General features: G+C 35.2%; 1 protein-coding gene across 3 annotated transcripts in view; it reads right to left on the reverse strand.

The window, feature by feature from the left end:
* CEP152 (centrosomal protein 152) overlaps positions 1-20,692 on the reverse strand; it is a 72,905-nt gene that overhangs the window by 15,521 nt on the left and 36,692 nt on the right. For 2 of the 3 annotated variants that reach the window (XM_003831486.5, XM_003831485.4), the window contains exons 13-20: positions 18,872-19,076; positions 15,341-15,466; positions 14,604-14,713; positions 13,720-13,848; positions 13,445-13,577; positions 9,089-9,370; positions 6,829-6,960; positions 2,466-3,116 (exon numbers count right to left, since the gene is read on the reverse strand). In XM_003831486.5, the coding sequence (XP_003831534.4) occupies positions 2,466-3,116; positions 6,829-6,960; positions 9,089-9,370; positions 13,445-13,577; positions 13,720-13,848; positions 14,604-14,713; positions 15,341-15,466; positions 18,872-19,076 (1,768 nt within the window). Of the gene's footprint in view, positions 1-2,465; positions 3,117-6,828; positions 6,961-9,088; positions 9,371-10,910; positions 11,097-13,444; positions 13,578-13,719; positions 13,849-14,603; positions 14,714-15,340; positions 15,467-18,871; positions 19,077-20,692 lie in introns of all 3 variants that reach the window. The other variant, XM_055098717.2, reaches the window with a different exon arrangement.

Here is a 20,692-nt window from a genome sequence, read left to right on the forward strand (position 1 = left end):
CATACTATATATGCCTGATTCTAGAAGCCTTGATTTTGATTATGAGAAACCACTTAATTGACTGTCAGAAAACCTACTTACAATGTCCAACAGAAGCAGAGGTTAGCAGTTATAGAGAAGAGGCAATCAAGAAGCTATGGGTTTGAGGTCAAAAGGAGTAGGAAAAGCTGAACCAAAATGCAGTCAGTGCTTCCAGTTTTTACTCAAAACTGGGGAAGAAAAGTCAAGATGACAGAAAAGGGAGAAAAGCAACAACCTTTTTGTCTCAGTTTTAACTTGACTTTGATGGTAAAAGAGACAACACACATCCTTAAGTTTGCTTGAAAATTTTGTTCCATTTGATATTTGTTTTATCTGTTATGAACTACTGTATTAATATATTTTGATACGGCATTCATTTTCTTGAAAGCTATATTTTTCATTCATTGCATCCTCTCCATTTAAAAAAGCTTTTGATTGTCTCAGTTATTTTAATGAGGACTTGTTTTTATATATTGATAAACCATCTTTTGTTTTAATTTCCATGAACAATTTTTAAAACTAGAGAGTTAATAAATTATAAATTATAGTTCCTCACATTTACAGCACCTATGTAACAAATTTAAAATCACTGCTCTATAATCATAGCTTTACCTCAAAGTCCTGAGTGAAGATAGCTTGAAAACGGCAGAAGGTCAAGTATTACTTCTATGACAAATTCCAGATTAGGCATTTCAAAGCCATCCTTTTCTCAGGAATGGAATCTGACCCACCCAACAAAAGCTGTAAACATCTAAATTCTTAGCCAGATTATGTGATTCTGTCTCCATAGACTTATGAGCCTCATTAAGTCACACAGATGATCTTATACTGCTTGCACAATTATAAGCCCTGTAAAAAGACTCCAGGGTTGATTTTATATGTATATATTAATGGTAGGAGAAAGGTGTCATAGTTTCTTGATTTTTATAACAGATTTTATAACTGTTATAAAAATCGAAACATGCTTACAAACAAAAGCATGTAAACATGATTTTCCCATCATTTCTCATCTCCAAATCTGCTATAATTTTTTAATTATGTTTTCTCCAAGTTATTTTAATTATTTTCTCCAAAAAATCTCAATTAAGTGTGAAGCAGTATTCATGGGAAGTGATCTTGCCCAGTAATTTTTACATTGAAGGCAACTACTCAGTAGCAACATCTTTGTGAGGTCAAGGATAAAAATATCAACTGGGGTGAAGTAGGATGGAGTGAGCTGATCTTTCAGGTCCCTTCTGGCTCTAAAATTCTATACTGTTTCAAATGCAGGACCCAGAAAGTCTAAGCTGTGCCATGCATATCCTACCCAAACCCGAGGAATTAGGCCGGGGATTTGTATTTTATTTTTCCAGTGAGCAACTATGTGATTGCCCAATATAATAATCTAGTTATCATCGAATATGGAACTGAAACTCAAGGTTATTTTTTCTAGTTTATAACTCTCCCAAGTAGGTATTAATACCAAATGCTCAATCCTGGCCTTGAAACTCTTTAATCACAATATTTTGATGGAACTTCACTCTTAAGTCTCAACTCTATTAGACAAACCTTATAATACTGGCTTTTTTTTTTCCTGCCTCTAATCCCAAATGTTGAAATTGGCTAATCACCATGCTCAGAATATCATTCTGGATCTTTCACGCATACCTAATTGCTTTGATCATAAGGTAGCAAGACTTTGGTTTTATTGAAACTTTCATACAAATTAAAACCTAGTCTCAGAGAGTACTTATATAACTAAAAGAATATAATTAATTCTATATGCACATATATAGTACATCCAGAAACTGGGCTTCAGAGTTTTATGCGAGTGAGTCATATTTATTTGCTTGTTTCTATATCAATACCTTTGTACTTGGTTGGCATTTTTTTGCCTAAATGAGACATAAATTTATTGAGGGCAATAAATAGGCTTCCAAACTCTCTACAAGCTTTTAAGAAACTCTTATTATGCATATTTCATGAAGTGGTCAGGCCCAGAAAACAGAATTTTGAAAAAAAAATGTTCAGTTTCTGAAATCTCAGGCCCTTAGAAAGAACAGCATATATTCTTTATTTTATTTTAAGTTCTGGGATACATGTGCTGAACGTGAAGGTTTACTGCATAGGTATACATGTGCCATGGTGGTTTGCTGCACCTATCAACCTGTCACCTAGGTTTTAGGCCCCGCATGCATTAGGTATTTGTCCTAAATATTCTTTAGGAAAAAGATATTTAGAGGCTAAAAGCTTGTCTTGTATTTGTGACACTATGAAGTAGTAAAGTTTTTGGCAACAAAACATGCAAACCTTTGGATTTCGCTACAGAAAGTTTTTTAAACCACTGACAAAAACATAAGACTTACATCTACTAAAATTAAAAACGAAAAAAGGAAAAAACACTATATACAACTTCTATAATCATTCTTGGTGTTCAATACCTTGTCTCACTCTCAGAAACGTACCTTTTTCCATTCTGGGTCAGTGTTTTCTATAAGCAGAGGAAGTGTATCTTGAAATGCTTTCTGTATGCAGCCCTTTAGTTTTTCAAAATATTGCAGAGACATCCATTTTGAAGAACAAGTCGACATGATTTCCAAAAGCTGCTTGTCCTCAGAATCACTGATGTGCTCCTTTTGGATATCACTTAAAAGAACCCCAAGTACAGTCAGGATGTCTTCCTCATACTGATAGATTTCCAGTTGGATCCGCTTGGCTTCCTGCATAGTCCATTCTCTAAGACTCTGGTCTAGACAAGTTTGTAATTCTGTCTCCTTCTGAAGAAGTAGTTCAGTTTTTTGTTTCATAAAGTCTTCTTTAGCTGCTGCAAGCACCTCATTAATTTTATTTCGGTGATCATCTAAAAATTGCCGGTAATCTTGCTCATTTTGTTCTTGGATTCTGTGGATTTCTTCTTGCTTTTCTTTGTTCCATTCACTCCGAGCCTTAGCTAACTCAGCCCTAATGACCACAGGGACTTCTTCGTTCTTTAACTCGAGTTCCCTCTGAAGAGAATGAATCTTCTCTTCCAATTCCTTTCCAGGAAGTATATTTTTCCTCATATTTTCAAGCTCACTCTTCCATTTCTCTTTAGCTTCAGAAACAGCAAATGATACCTAAAGAACATAACAACATGCATTTTAAAAGTCTTTATGATTCTCCTCCTTCGCAAAAAAATTAAGGTAACTATTTGGGTTAACCTCTGAAGCTAGGAAATGTAAAATCAAAATTAAAAGGAAACATGATTTTAGATAAGACATTATTCTAAAAACTATACTTACACTATACTTAAACTGGTCAAAATATGTACATAAATATGTGTTTATGTGTATGTATAGACACATAAACACTCACACATATAATTATATAATTAGCCAAAACTAATGTGAGAAAAAATTTCATATTAGTTTTCTTAATACAGATACAATCTCAAATTTTATCTGTGCCCCCAACAAATTAAGTATCTTTTACCTAAAGCAAAAGCGGACTCATAAGGATTTTTTACTATTACTTAGGAATATAGCACACACCTGCATAATTACTTGCTGATAAGTGTAACTGTATTTTAATGCACTTTTAGTGGCTAGAACAGTTCATTAAAGGACAATACCAAACAGAAAAAGTCATTTTTCATTAGTCTAATTTGTTTGTATGACAGAATAATAGAACTAGTGGATCACAGAAAAAAACAGATAGTACATAACTAAAAAGTAATAGCGAAATCAAAAAACCTAAGCTCCAATCCTGACACCAATTTGCAGAGGAAGCCTAGCACAGATGCTTAACAGAACAGAATCTGGAGACAAACTGCTGGAATTAACTTACCAGCTGAAGAACTAAAGGCCCATTCCTCAACTTCTTTGAGCCTCAATTTCCTCATCTATAAAATGGGGATAATTACAATGCCAATTTGATAGCATCCTTTAGGATTAAATGACATAAGGACATAATCCATTTAAAGTACTTAGCCCAGAGCCTGGCAGATGATAAGGACTCAATAAATGTTATGTAGTTTTTACTTTTGGATGCATGGCCTTGCAAAAGTCACTTAATCTCTTTGGCACTAACATCTTCACCTATATAAAGGAGTAGAGTAGATAATGGCCTTGAGTCCCTTTCACTTTTAATATTCCTGACTGAATTCCTAACTGAATTCAAAGAAGGCACAAGGACGCACTAGTGTCAAAAGACAGAATTGGGCATCTCCAAAGGCTTGGCCTAGACAATGGTGGTTACCATTAATCAATACTATATATATGGCTGGGATGATGGGATAGAGTATCTACTAAATAAATTTTCTGCTAAAGGAACCCAGTATCTAAGGTGAGCTTTACAAAAGAATTCACTGCAAAATTCCTTTGCTACCAGCAGAATAATTCAGTAGTGATTTGAAACATGTTTAAATAGTGTTTTTAGAGAAAACAGGTCATGTTGCAATGGATGCCTGGAAGTCATTCCCAGGTGACTCGGATAGAGGTGATGGATTCCACAGAATTTTTATGACCTGCCCAACCTTACCAAAATGTGCATTTTCTCATGTGAAGTTTTACAAAGAGAATTTGACAGCATTCATCAACTCAGTGCTTCCCAAACTTTGCTGCACATTAGAATCACCTGAGCAGCTTTTAAAAATCCTGATGCCCAGGCCAGGGCCCATACAAAACAAAGTTTAAGGGTAGGGGCCAGGCAACAGTATTTTTTAAAGATCCTCAAGTTATTCCAATGTGCAGCAAAGTTTGGGAACCACTGAACCAACTTAACTACTTCTGAATTCTAGAAACTGTCTTCACACTGTCACAGATCTCAACTAATCACTCTAATCTTAAAATAACTCTATAGCCAATGCTATGGAACCGGCCCTTTCTGGACCTCTTTTGGTTTGGAGGAAGGATGCACAACATGTTGACATTATTTTTTGTGGCTGATATAATTATCTGGAATAGTGCTACTTACATCCAAGTGTAGTCCAAAGACCAGCTGGGAGCCTGTTAGAAATGCAAATTCCAGCCAGGTGCGGTGACTCCCACCTGTAATCCCAGCACTTTGGGAGGCCGAGGTGGGCAAGATCATCTGAGATCAGGAGTTCAAGACCAGCCTGGCCAACATGGTGAAACCTCATCTCTACTAAAAATACAAAAATTAGCCAGGCGAGGTAGCGGGAACCTGTAATCCCAGCACTTTGGGAGGCCGAGGTGGGCAAGATCATCTGAGATCAGGAGTTCAAGACCAGCCTGGCCAACATGGTGAAACCTCATCTCTACTAAAAATACAAAAATTAGCCAGGCGAGGTAGCGGGCACCTGTAATCCCAGCTACTTGGGAGGCAGAGGCAGGAGAATCGCTTGAACCCAGGAGGTAGAGGTTGCAGTGAGCTGAGATTGTGCCACTGCACTCCAGCCTGGGAAACACAGCAAGACTCCATCTCAAAAAAAAAAAAAAAAAAAAAAAAGGCAAATTCCCAGGTAAATTCATTATCTCTAGGAGGAAAGCCCAGATAGCTATGCTTTAACAAACCCTGCAAATGATTCTCAGGCCTGCTGAAGTTTGAGAAGCAACAAAAACACTTTTCTGTCATTTCTATATGTCTGCATTCACAAACATACAGCCTTGTATGTTCTTATGAAAAGATCTCTTGGCCTGTTTTATTTTCTACATTGTACTCAACTTTACTATTCTACTTGACTTCTGAGCTCTGAGACACATATCCTCACAATCATATTGTTTCTTCTCTCTCTCCCTCTTAAATTTCCTTTTAAAATATTTCAGACATACTAAAAAGTATAGATTATAATTTATCGTTTTATCCATTTTTCTTATTTTTATTATTCCCTTTACTTTTTTACTACAAAAACAAAACATATTTCAACCTATTACTTTATCTTTGCTATTGGATATGTTGCCTCGAAATTGAGTTGTTATTATGGTACAGATCTGAAATCTTCAATTTTCTTTTAATTTTTCTACACTTTTATTTAAAAATGTTTAACTCCTTCATTAACCTAGAGTTTATTGTGATACACGTTGGGTAAACTTAATTTTTCCAAAGTGTTACCTGGCTATCATAAGACTATTATGAAATAATTCCTCATTCCCTTGTTTTAAAACAATTTATTAAGCTTTTATTTATAGTAGGGCCTACCTCTGAAATCTGTATTGCACTGAATTAAAATGAATTCTATTTTTGTGACTCAATACAGTCTGAGTTGTTGCTTTCCAATATATTCCATTATGTGTTAGGGCTTGACTATAATTTTTCCAGAACATTAAAAAACATCTAGTTCTTTTATTTTTCCAAAAAAATTTTATAGAATTATTTTGTCAACTTCAAATACATTCAGTTTGTTGGCATTTTGATTAGAATTGGTTTAAACCAGTAATTAAGTTGGAAGAGTACACATGGTTATAATATCTATATTTTCCAGTCAAGAAACATGACATTTCTGGAAAGGAGAACTGGCTATTTACCAAGAAGAATGTTACAAGACTACTAACACAACAGAGAAAACAATCTTTAAGCATGTGAAAGGATATTGTATAGCTAATAATAAACAAATATATACCTGTTCTCAATTTCATCTAAAGATAGGGCAAGATAGAATGGGAGTTATTAAATAGTTTCTAAGTTATCCTCATAGGAAGATACATTCTTTCTCTAAGAACAACTTGATGATGACAAGAACACTTGCTAGGCTTTGAGCTATTGCTTAACATGTATCAACATGTTTATCCTTCAACAATTCTATGAGTAGGTACAAATTCCAAGGACTGAGATAAGAGAAGGGGTCAGGCAAGACAGCCTCCTGAAGTGTCTTTGCAGAAGAGCTCTTACCCTTTTGTTCACAGAGACCTCATGCTGTTCTTCCCACTTTTTCTGTTCTGCCCTCACAAGTGCTTGATACTCTGCCAGCTCTGGTAGTTCTCCCAGCCATCGCTGACGAGCATTTTGCACAGCTATTTCTACCTGTAGGACATTGCAAAAGAAAGAGGTAAAGGGGAGTATAAAACTTAAAAAAGACCCCATTTTTAAACAGCAATTATGATTTCAGTATTTTATACTGTATATCACTACATAATAAAGTCAAACTGACTGCAAGTACCCTACCTATCCCAAACAGTGGATTCTAATCCTTTTGTTGTAAACTTCCCATAGCATCCCATACAAATGCCACAGAGGAAGTGGGAATCTGTGAATGTTTGATGACCAGTACTATCTTAGAAAGTGTCATACGAGGTACCAATTACCATTTCTAACAACTCCTATTTATCCTGGGAAAAAGGAGAAGGCCTCCTGGAGGACTGCTTGGTGCCAACTGCTGTCTAATCACTACACCCACCACCTTCCTGACTCCTCATGCTCTTCACATGTGCATGAACACACACACTGATCTAGTTTAGAGCCCTACACCTGCGAGCTTTCCTAATGTCGAAAATGAGTTTATACTAAAGAATGAGGGTGATACCTCTGAAGGGAAAAAATTAAGACTTGATTAATTATGAGGGTCATCTGGTTGTAAATCTGCCACTAGTTACCAGAAGATTATGTTAAATAATTTTACCTTATTCCTTTATTTTAAAATACACACAGATATGCAGATATATGTATATATACGTACATACAATACAAAAGCAGGGTTGATATAAGAGGCTGTATTTCTCGTTAAAGTGCTAAATATGTCAATGTGTAAACTCTGTCTACATACAAACTCCAAGGAGTTAAGAAATGGGGAAAAGATAAAGCTCCTGTAGAAATTTATCTACTTAAAAAGTTATTATGAAACATTTCCTTTCTGCTGTATTATGCTATTTAAGATTAATAACTTCATAAATACCAAAGCAGCACCTTTAAACTCAACTTTTTGTCCGTGGAACGTTTTCTTAACTCTTTTGACACCCCCTTCAGTAAACATTTCGGTAAACTAACTGAAGATATCCTTGGCACCATTACATATATTTGCCTGTATTTCCAGACTTTAAAGGTGCCCTGTAAAATCACGTAGAACAATGTAACAAATAAGCAGAATTTCAAGTATTTATCAAAAGTAGAGTGTATTTTCAAAAACTTTACATTGAGTGCTATCTTGTTTAAGAGTTTATAATAAGTAATAAAATTAAAATAACTACGTAACGGATGTATCAAAGTCCAAGGAACTCTTGAGGCTAGAAACCCTGTCAGGTAGTCTGTGAGGTCAAAACTTTTTCCAAAATAATATTAAGACACTATCTGTTTTATTGCTGTTCTCTCATGCATAAACAGCACAGTTCTCCAAAAGCTGCATGCTGTGATCATGTCATTGTTCTGACAGTCAGTGGAATGTGTGCCTGGGTATTTTTGTTTTTTAAAAATTTCTCAGATTTTCCAATAGTGTAAATATAAACCACACAAACAGAAGCTCTTTAGAGTCCCCAATTTTTAAAATTCTAAAGGAGTCCTGGGACCAAAAATTTTGAGAATCACTGTAATAGGTAAGAAAGATATAACAGATAACTCATCTTTATTCTGTCACAATAGGCTGTACTTTTCTCAGTATGACATTTCTTTCAAATCAAGTAACTGTGTCAGTTAAAAGCTAGTTTTGTGAGTGCCTCAAAGGAAAGGTATTGGCACCACTTTTGGGCAGCTGATGGGAATGATAGATAAAGTTCCATTTAAGGGCACGCCTGCAGATCCAACCGCATCAAGTCTCAACACAATGTTGTTAAATACCTTATGTGCTTAGGTTCACTTATCTATAACCACCTTAGTGGAATATTTTCTATAAAATTAGATATGAAAGATTCATAATTAAACTGTGATTCATTCAGACGTAAAAAGCACCCTCTTTAACCTTGGGCATCTTAATGCTTAGACTAATCTCAAAGGAGCAAATATTTTGTAAACTGAAAGAATATACAGAAAAACCGAGGGGTGGCAGCTTTATGACAGAAATACTATGAAGAAAAATTTAGGAACATGACAGGTTTTCTATCCTAGAAATGCACAAAATCTTAAAAGTATAAAGTTATGAACGAGTTCAATGATAGCATTTTATGGGTTTTCATTAAGAGACAGGCAGTTCCAATAAATTTACTAGAATAAATCTGCCTTTTACCTGTTTGGTAATATTTTCACAATGTTTGAGTTCCAATTCAATTTCGAGTTTCTTCATAGCCCCCTTGATGGCTATGTCCTTCTCTTGTTCTAAGTTTTGCTGGATTGTGCACTTCTGCTCTTCTATCATAATTGCCATCTCTTTCTTGGAAATAACATCACTGGTGGTTACTTGGTCAGTTTGGCTGCCACAATCTGAGGTCTTCTTTTTCATTGCCTTTATAGTTTGATCCAGCTTAGACTGCCACTCCTTTTCAAGCTGTTGAATGAGTTTTTCTTTGATCTGTTTTCAGAAGAAAAATCATAGGAGAAGAACAATTTTCAAATAAGTAAAAACTAGAATTAAAAGCTAGCCAGAAAAGCAACCACAGCTGTGTTTGAAAACCATCTAGATATTGTTGTAGTAATTATAAAAGGTTTAGAAATTTAGTCAATTAAAATACACTCTCAAGTAAAACTTGAAAGTTACTCTTTGAACTTAACTATATGACAAAAATCACATGAAAGATTTAAGTATGTTGTGTAAAGTCAGGATATCTTGCTCTTAATATCCAACCTTCTGGAATCTTTCCTATTGCCACTACAAAGACGGCAGGATTAAAAAAAAAAAAAAAATTACAGTTAATGTGTTTTGCCATCAACACCATGCTCTCCACAAAGGACTGAGTAAATCTAATTAACGAACCAAAACCTGAACAATCTAAAAAATAGTTTTACTCACTTGAACACATTAGAATCGTATTTGTTATAATGTTAAATTTTACTAAGTAGAGTACATTCAAAAGGGAGGCAGTATTATTGGAAGAACATCTTAATGATTTTTCCACTTTAACAGTACAGTGAGGTGGAGCTAAACACAGTCTTAGGCAAAACTATGAAACTGCACAATTTGGTTTTCCCTTTTTCTGTTCACCACCTGGGTATCTGAAGTTCTCCAACTGTTTCCCTGGCTACCAGATCAATAGCAATTAATAGCCATTTTGTAGATAAAAGAATCTAGTTGAGGCCAGGTGCAGTGGCTCATGCCTGTAATCCCAGCACTTTGGGAGGCTGAGGCAGGCGGATCACCTGAGGTCAGGAGTTCAAGACCAGCCTGGCCAACATGGCGAAACCCCATCTCTACTAAAAATATAAAAATTAGCTGGGTGTGGTGGCGCTTGCCTGCAATCCCAGCTACTCAGGAGGCTGAGGTAGGAGAATCGCTTGAACTCGGGAGGTGGAGGTTGCAGTGAGCCGAGATCACACCACTGCACTCCAGCCTGGAGACAGAGCGAGGCTCTGTCTCAAAAAAGGAAAAAAAAAAATTTAGTTTAAATAAGCTTGAGAATTCTTTTTTGTTTTCATTTCTAAATAAGCTTTTAGGATCATACTTTGTTCCCTAACTTGCTAGGGAACTATTAGCATTTCCTAATCTCATTTGCTATTTAAGTAATAGAGGTAACAAATTATGCGCTTCTGAGACTGCCCATTACTTCTTTATTTCTAATCCATGATATGGCTTATTTGTTAGTTATAAATATTAGTCTAGAGTTATAATCATTCCACAATATGAAATCAGATCATGGTTTCATTTTGAGGAATCAAAGAAGTGCCCATAAAACTTGTTATATCCTGAGTTGGGTCGAAAAGTCAAGAGGTGGCTAAATTCCTAAAAATAAAACTGGTGTGGTAACTGCTAATAGCTCAATTCCAAAAGGTAAAATGGGTGATTATGTAAGTGCCTGGCAAATAAAAATTACATATCTGGTTCAGGAAGAATTGTCTTCTGAAGTTAGTACCACATTTTAAAAATGTGGTGACCAGAAAGAAATTTTAATCCACACCTCTTGCTGTTCCTTATCCCAATGTGCTTTTGCTAAGATCACTTCACTTTCAACTTGCTGTTTAATATCAGTTTCTTGATCTTTCAGCCACTTGCTCTTTTCCATCATAAGTGTATCTTGGTACTTTTTTTCAAGTTCCACCTGCAGTTTGCTTACATATTCTTCTCTTTCCTCCAACAGCTGTCTCTTTAAACAAAATTCAAATAAATATCTCTCTACAACACTAACAGTCTCCAAGTTAAAACATATGAACTTGTTGTGCGTGGCTTGGATAGCAAAAAAAATCCCTCTAACTTCTAAAATGCACCTACCTCACTCATATTACAATTGTATAAATAAGCCTTAATGTGCATAGAAATGGCATCAGGAATGGGAATGTTGACCATCTTTGCCTTGTCTGCAAATTCATAGGCTTCACTGATTACTACCCAACCTGAAGGATTCTGTGTATATGACTTTTTCCCCCTTTCTCTCAATGAGCCAGGTTAACATGTGAGGAAAGTTCTGTGTGCTACTAAAAGCTTTAAAACTTGGAATTGAGCTCCTATTTAACCTGCAACCTGACTCAGCAAGTGTTTCAGAAAACAATGCATGAAACATAAAAAAACACCCTTTAACTCTTATTGTTACCTGACTCATATATTCTGTATCCAGGCTAAGTTCCCTACCTAAAGCTAAGCTGCAGTAAAATGGCTTATGTCCTGCATGGAAGAGCTACCCCAGAAGAGCCCTCACTTGTTCTAGAGTTTAATAAGATTCTCCCATGTATGTGAAACATTTCCTTTAAAAAAAAAACAAAGGTGTATTTTTGCCTACCTCTGAAAAATGTGAGAAGATTAGACAGTCTCCTAAATATAAAGATGTTTCAGTTCTGACTGGCTTATACTACTAAGGGCTTATATAATTCTCTAGTAAAAAACTAATGAATTCCCAGAGAGGGAAGAAATTAAACTTCTAATGCTTTAAGTACACTGGCCCTTTAAGTGAGGGGTGGGTTTGGAGGAGTAGTGTAACCACAAAAAGATAGCAAAAGGGAGCGTTTTAGGGTGATAAAACTGTTCTGTATCCTGATAAACCTATAAACATGTTGAAGGTTTATAGAACTACACGCCCAGTGGTGGGAGGAAGTCAATTTTACTGTATAACAATTAAAATTTTTTTTTAATTATACTTTAAGTTTTGGGATACATGTGAAAAATTTAACCTCTAAGTTTGGTTTTTTTTGAAGGATCAAATAGCAGTTTAACTTTTCTTCTTGGACTTGTGTACAAACACTCATGAGCCAAAATATCAGTCAATAGCAGATACTAATTGTAACTGACCCATTATATGAGATCAAATTTTATAGTCAAATTGATTCTATTAAAAGTATCAGAAAATATTCCTGGAATGACCTCTCTGAGAAAATTCCTCTTATGTTCTTGCCAATTTTTATACATATAAAAGAATCACACTAGTGATTTCCCTATTGTAATTTTTAAAACATTACTGAAAGCTAAGTCCTCAATTTCAAGGTAATATAAGATCCTTTCTCACTTTTATACTGCCATCCCTACCTAAAACAGCTTCCTTTAGAAGTTCTTTTTCTACTAGATGATATGTATACATGGCACATTTTTCACCATATTAATCTATTCAACAATAATCAAGATATTGAATGAACTGAATTCCTCGCCTGCTCTTTACTATTCTTTTTAAGTGTGTGGTAGTAATAGCTTGCTTTAACATAACTTATTCAAAAACCTCTGTATAGAACATTTATTTAAGCATTTAAAAATATTTTCTAATCTTGAGGCAGATAGCTTTCAAACTGTGGTTTGCCGCTGGTCCAAAGTGTGAAGGACAGTCAGGCCTGTTAAGGCACTGGGCCAGGACAGGGAAGAAAAGAGGAGGTGTGACTGTTTACATGTGATTTTACTCCTGGACACTCACCAAGAGTGACTCAGAAGAATCAGGCAGAGTTGGAGAATCTACTCTAGCCCCTCCAGCTTCCCTGAAGGAGGTCATACGAAGATGCTGACCTTGCTGTCCATATCCTCCATATCATCACTTTCCCTATCACGAGACCAACATTCAAATTCCTACTCTTCTCCCCAGAAGAATAAAATGACAATGAGGTAGTGAGAAAGAAATGGATCCGAGAAAAAGGGCTCTGAACGAATGCTCCGTGCAGCGCTCACAGGACTACATAGGGTTTCCTGAACAGTCAACACCGAAAATGAGGATCTGTGATTTTCAGATTTAAAGTGACACTGATCCTTTTTTTTTTTTTTTTGCCCTTTAGAATAGATCTGCAAGAAAAAAAAAATCACTTTCTCCTATCTATATGCCATTGTACACTAAGGTTTTAATAATCATTTCAGTAATTACTGTATTTTATTTGTGAGCTATATGAGTGTGATACAGCCAAAAGTAAAGAGAACCTATGAATACCTTCTCCATTCACTTCTCTAGAACAAATGTATTCGTTTAAACGATAATACTGAGGCTTGAAGAGTGAAAGGATGTCGATACAATATAAACTTGTACTGTACCTTCTCCTGAGTCTGTTGCTCCTTTTCAGTGGTCTTCCTGAGAGTCAATTCTAGATTATCCTTCTCTCTGCACACTTCTAGGTAACATTCCTGCACAGCAGTCATCTCCTTATTCAACTTATCCAACTCAGACCTTGGATACAGAAAACCAGCAACCAAATGATTTAACCACAAAAAAATACAAGAGCTGCATAACAAACAATTTTCCTCTAAATTATGGAATAGGGGAATGTAGTCTCTACAGCTTAAAAGGCAGCTAAACTCTTTATTCTCACCTCAGTTGCAAATGAGTTCTCTCATAAGCCTCAAAGAGCTGCTGCTTCTCCAAAGCATGCTTTGCTAATAGGCTTTCACGTATTTGAGTTTTCATGGCTTCATGGTGCTGCTGATAAGTCCTCTCACACCTGGAAACAGAGCGGAATCAAAGGCAATGCCCAGTCTCACTACGAACACCAAAATGAATTGGTTTCCTTCCTTCCTCCTCACCTCTTCCCTCTAATGCAAATTATAATTGAGGTCAGATAACTTTTCCCCAACCGAAAGTGGTAATAATTAATTAATAACCAACAATCTTATGAGAATCTTCAAAATTTTCTTTCTTCAAATGTTTCTAGAGAACAATTAGAAACTTGGATGTGAGACTGCCCCAGTCCTTCAAATAGAGATAGTAATCTATGTTGAGGACTTCTGTTTATAAAAAATTAATGGCAATAATTGAGGGTGTGGCTCCAAAATTTCAAGTCATCTATATTAAACACAAATACTAGCAGTCCCCAACTCACAAGTAAGTTATGTTCCAGAAGTCTGTTTCCAAGTTTATGATTTGGTATTTGGAAGACATATTCCCTCTCACAGACTTTTTTCTTTACAAAGAATAGTTTCCCAGACGAGTCTTTAAAAAAATACTAAGCTATAATATTTCAGTGAACTACAGTTTCAATGATACTATAGAACCCAACCCACTACATAACACAGTTTCTATGGAAAATGTGTTCCAAATTCTAATTTGAGAAGCCAGGGACTCATCTCTGCCAATCCAAGATCTCAACAGGGTAGAATTCACTCAATCATTTTGAATCTTTTTGTCACAGGGAAGGGCAGGGACTTAGAGGGGAAGGGTACCCAGGAGACAGTCGTCAGGCATCTATATAGACCTTACCTATCCACAGCTTCTTGTTTGTCATGGTCAAAATCTTGTACCATTTGTCTCATTTGATTACATAAGTCTTGATTTGTATTTCTCAGTTTTCCTTCAGTTTCTTTAAGTTCCTAGACACAAAAGAATATACTTAGTACTTACAGAAAATACACATCATTTTCACTGATTGATTTTGTCTTATATTTTAATATTTTCTATGCTTTCTCTCTCCCCTATAACAACATTTGACATATTATTTTTACAATTCTGCAAAAGAAAAAGTCTCTTCACGCTTTGATAAGAACATAGATTCATTTATTTGACAAGTAGCTTTCTGACAGGACTAAACGTTTAAATTTTGTATTTACTTTGAAATATATAAAATGAAAATATTTAACCAGAGAAGTATTGGCTAGCTGATGCCTTAAAATAAGTCTCAGAATTCAATAATCTTCAGCAACCATCTAAATAAGCAAAGTTTTACTTCTGGGTCAAGAGCTGGCTAAGGAGGAAAGAATACCTCTGTCAGCCATGCTACCATAGAGAAAGAGAACTGGAACTACACTAACTTACCTTCCAATGAAACTACTAACCAACAGTTCACTAGCAAAGGGAAGTAACTGGAACTCATAAGCACCTGCTAATATACTTGTCTACTAACTCACATTGCCTCTTTATTTGCAAAAACTCTATTATATCCTTTGTATTTAATGAGGAAATAAAAATTCTCATAAAATATAAAAAATATTTTTAATCACCTGATTTTGTTGTTGTAAAACTTGAATTTCATTTTTAAGCAGCAGAATATCATCTCTGACAACATCAGAAGTAGAAGACTCAGGCCATAATTGATTCTTTGGTTTTTCTGAGGTATCTGTTTTAGTCTGAATATTAAAAAGTCAAAAGTTTTACAAGTTTTAAAAAATTCTAAGTTTCACTTTGAAATAATTCCATACTTTAAAAAAATTGCAAACAGTACAAATAATCTCCATATAGCTTTTACTCATCTTCCCCCAATATAACTACAGCACAATCATCAAAACTAGTAAATTAACACAGATGCAATACTATCAAGTAATCTACAGACCTTATACAAATGTCTCCAATTTGCCCCAAATGTCTGTTTTCTGGTCCAAGATCAAATCCATGATTCTGAGTGGCATTTAGTTGTCATGTTTCATTAGTCTACTCCAATCTAGGACAGCTCTTCAGTCTTTCAAACCCATGATGTTTTCTAAGAATACTAACCCGTTATTTTGTAGGATGTTCCTCAATTTGGAGTTTTTAGGTTTATTAAAATCAGGTTATGCATCTTTGGCATGCATGTCAAGAACTGATATGTGCTCTTTGCAGGAGACACATGATATCACTATGTCTCACCACTGGTAATAATCAATTGAAGGTGGGATCTGTCATCTCCATTGTAAACTTACTATTTTTTGTTTTATAATAAATGATAAGTATCTTATAGGATACTTTGAGACAATACAAATATCCTATTTCTCATCATATGTTATCCTACTAAGATCAAGCATTTATTCTATTTCTGTATGTATTCATTTATGTCAGCATTCACTCATGGACATATATTTTATTCAATACATACGATTTTTAAGACTCATGATAGACTTTGGCGAATTGCCTTTCAGAAATGTCATCCAAATGTATACTGTCAGGTAGTACATGGGTCTGCCCATCTCTCTTTGCCTCCAATGGCAGTGATTATCTTTAAATAATTATCTTTGATGGGAAAAGAATATCTAACAATTGCTTTCATTTGTATTTCTTGTGTCACCACCAAAGTGGAACCTCTTATATACCTTCATTGTTCATTTGTTTTTCCACCTTCCCAGATTTATCTGTTCATTTAACTTTGCATATTTTCCTCTGAGAGTTTTCCTTATCTACTTTTCTTTTTATTCATTGATGGGGGTTACAAAGATTTTAAAAATATATCTACTCCGTTTCACTTGTTGTGTACCTGGACTCTGAGCTCTGCCACAACACAGTGGCTCATCCTTGTAATCCGAGCACTTTGGGAGGTGGAGGTGGGCAGATCACTTGAGTCCACAGCTGAAGTAACTTTGAGAAAAATTGGAGTTTAGATGTACACTACCGAGAATTCACTATGGCAATAGAGTAGCTGGACAAAAAGAATACTCAAAGATGAGATAGTTATTCCTTTGATCTATTGATCAACCAGACTACAGAGGAAAATGGGAAGGCTAAAAAACAGCACAATGCATGACCACTATCTACTGCTACACATGATAAAGTGTATCTGTATAGCGAATGCCATTAGCAAGTTTAATACAGAACAAAGAAAGCACCAAGATATCTGAGCTAAGGTTCAGACTCAAAATCAGGTTTCTAGTATCCTAAATCCTAGAGCACTCCCACCAAAATGCTTAAACTAATAAACTCTAATGTCTTAATACAAATTGAGAAACAAGCTTTCATTCCCATCCTTTTAAAGAAATGTAGGGGAACAATGAAAACAGCTTGATTTAAAGATGTTAAATGTGCAGGGGGCAGGGCGGGGAGGAGTCTCTCTCATTTGTTGTTAATATTAAAATCTATGTTTTAGTCATCAAATGTAGTTACTCAGAAGAGGGAATCAGGCTGGAAAAGATTTCGATAGCAAAAACACTGTTTTTCCGAAATATAAAAATTAACCACAATTAAAATTCCACAATAATTAGCACAGAATATTATACATACTTTAGCAGAACTGTTCTAATGAACACAACTCCTAGTTTAAAAGAATAGGAGATAAAACAGTACTAAAGAAGGAAGTAAACAATTATCTCCACCCAGGAGGAAAAGGAGTACACTACCCACATTCCTTTTCCCTCTTCTTTTGCTTTTCTTAGTTATTAGGTGTTTTATATATTATTTTCTATTGGGAGTATAGATGGCTGATGATTTGTGAAACATGGAAGGGTAAAAAAAAAGGATATATAAAGGAGAGCAGCCCTAAAGATCTCTGTGATAGCATGATCTTACAGAAATATCTTTGACTTACTTAGTCATGTGTTTAGTTTCAATTTGTCTGAAATTGGCTCTGTAAATTCAAAAGTGTCACAAAGTGCTCCAGCTTCATTTTCCGAACTGAAGAATACAGAGGTGGATTTCAATGACTGACATAACCAGATTTTGTGTACTTTCCCATAGTACCACGACCACTATATAATATCTGTACCATCATCACTATATAATTAATGTCCTCATATAGAATGACTTTTGTTTTAAGAACATGGGCCAGGAAAATCTCATAGAAAATACTACAGGATTTCTATGAAGGATTTATTTTAACTAGATTTTAGAGCACTATTGGTAAAAGCCAATCTTAAAGAAATGCAGATTCCTTGTTACAGAGAATACTTCCTTGTATTTATGGTAAAGGAATTTTACCTAATTGGTATCTCATTTACTAGGTGCCAAGAGTAACCAGAAAAAACATACAGATGCTTTTCAACTTACAATGGGTTTATCACCTAATGAAATCATTATAAGTTGAAAATATCATTAAGTCAAAAATGCATTTAATGCATCTAACCTATTAAAACCATAGCTTAGCCTGGCCTACCTTAAATGTGCTCAGAACACTTATAATAGCCAACAGTTATGCAAAGTCATCTAATGCAAAGCTTCATTTATAATAAACTGTTGAATATCTCATGAAATTTATTGAACACTGTACTGAAAGTAAAAAACAGAACTGTTTTACAGGTACTTGAAATATGGTTTCTACTGAATGCACATAACTTTTCCACCACTGTAAAGTCTAAAAATTGTAAGTCAAACCATCCTAAGTCAGGGACTGTCAGTATCCCTTTAAAAATGGTATTTCCTTCTTTAAACTTTATTTCTAAAAATGTCAAACAAACTCCCGAAAGCCAAAGGTTTATTAATTTAAAAACATGTAAAAGGGCTGGATGTGGTGATTCACACCTGTAATCCAACACCTTGAGAGATTGAGGTGGGAGGATTGCTTGAGCCCAGGAGTTTGAGACCAGCCTGGGCAACATTGTGGGAACCTGTCTCTACAAAAAATTTAAAAATTAGCCAGGCATAGTGGCGTGCGCCTGTGGTCCCAGCTACTCAGGAGGCTGAGGTGGGAGCATCGCTTTAGCCTGGGAGGTTGAGGCTACAGGGAGCCATGTTTCCACCATTGCCCTCCAGCCTGGAAGACAGAGTGACGCCCTGTCTCAAAAAAAAAAAAGTGTAAAAGTTTTCTTTATTGAGCCTTTTAAAAATGGTTTTTTAACTCTATAGGCTTTACAGACCTCAACCTCAATGCTTTTTTCATCCTTCTTCACTTGGTGGAGATCTTCAATTTTCTTATGACAGTCTTTGAGGTCATTTTGTAACTGAGACACCAGATGACGCTTCATTGAGTTGCTAACCAGCAAACGCTGTACTTCTGCCTTTAACTTCAGAATGAACTCATCTTTTGAAAGCTCTTCATTTGGGTCTTCTTCTTGTACAATGCTAATGGAGAAATTGTGATTTTTAACATTAAATCAAGTAATAAATCAGACATGGTTATTCCCTAAAAGCACTGACCACAGTGGTGAACATGTTTTGTCACCTATACAATTATATACTAGTATTTCAAAACAATTTTAAATGTTGTCATACACAAGGATTATCACCTTTGCCATGTCTCATCACCTTTGCCATGTCTCTATATACAGAAATACGTTTATTCACAGGAAGAGCCTTCTCAAGCTTAGTCCTGCTGCTCACTGTAAGTAGCTTAGAAATGTGAACTTTGACATAATTTACATTTGTGTTATTGGAAAACTGCATGCTGTATATACATGCCCTTTATGACTCTAACAGAAACAACATAAATATTAAGGAAGAAAAGAATACTAAACACTAGCCATCCTAACCAACAATTTCTGTTATTTTTTTCAACTTACTAAAACACAAGTCTGGGTGAATATCTGAGTAACTAGAAAAACACAAAAATAAAACCATGCTAATTTAAACCCAATTTTAGTTTCAATAAATTTAAAGATTGAGAGATTATCTGCTTCCTTGCCGTAATGAATTAACAAGACTAACCTTTATCTTCCTCCTTAAAAAACTAGCAAACCAAATAAAGCAAATAAAATAATAGTTTTCAATCACTAGACAACAGGCAGCACAGGCCAGGGATTCCTGAGAAAAGGAAAACAAACAAGGTGAGCTCTAAGATTACCCCAGCTTTCTGCCTGGAGAGTGTCCAGGCCATAGCACAGGGAGGTGAAACCCAAACAGAGCCCAGTAATCTCACTGAGTTTCAGAGAAAGAATTCAGAATTTGGGGAGACCAGAGTGGCTAGAATATGAAGGGAAGAAATACTGGGGAAAAAGAAGCTACACAGAAAAAGAGCTCTGGAGATCTGTTCTGTATGTGTGGCTAGGGAAAAAAACATAGGAAATGAATAAGGCTGGGAATATGTTATGTTTCAATGAGCCATAATGCAAAGACTTCCTAATTTAAAGGGCATCAAATAATACCTTAGTAGTGGGGCGAAATTAGCCCCAGATTAAAGCCTTTTCTAAACCTGATGTAGTAAAGCCTATAAAGAAAGCCTTGAAAGGATCAAACTGATTCCAAGTAACTTGTGTGTCACAGAAAAAGTACAACAGTATTTTTAAAAATATAGTAATATCTGGCATCCAAAACAAAATTCAAAATGTCTAGCATTCAATCAAAATTTATCAGGCATACAAAGAAGTAGAAAAAAAATATGAACCATACCAGGAGAAAAACCAATCAATAGAAACTAACCCATCAATGACACAGACAATAGAATTAATATATTTCATATGTTCTAGAAGGTTAAGGAAGATAAGAATATGTGGAGGAAAATGGAAGATACAGAAAAGACTCAAATTAAACTTATAGAAAAAATTATAATATCTGAAATGTAAAATATACTGGATGGGGTTAATAGCATATTTAAAACTGCAGAAGAAAAGATCAGTGAACACATAGATATAGCAATAAAACTATATAATTAAAAACAAAGATAAAAAAGACTAAAACAGAAATACACAGAACATATTACATTTTCCAACATGCGTAACTGAACTCCCAGAAGAGGAGAGGGA

This window comes from Pan paniscus, chromosome 16 (genome assembly GCF_029289425.2).
Source record: "Pan paniscus chromosome 16, NHGRI_mPanPan1-v2.0_pri, whole genome shotgun sequence".
Taxonomy (NCBI): Eukaryota; Metazoa; Chordata; class Mammalia; order Primates; family Hominidae; genus Pan; species Pan paniscus.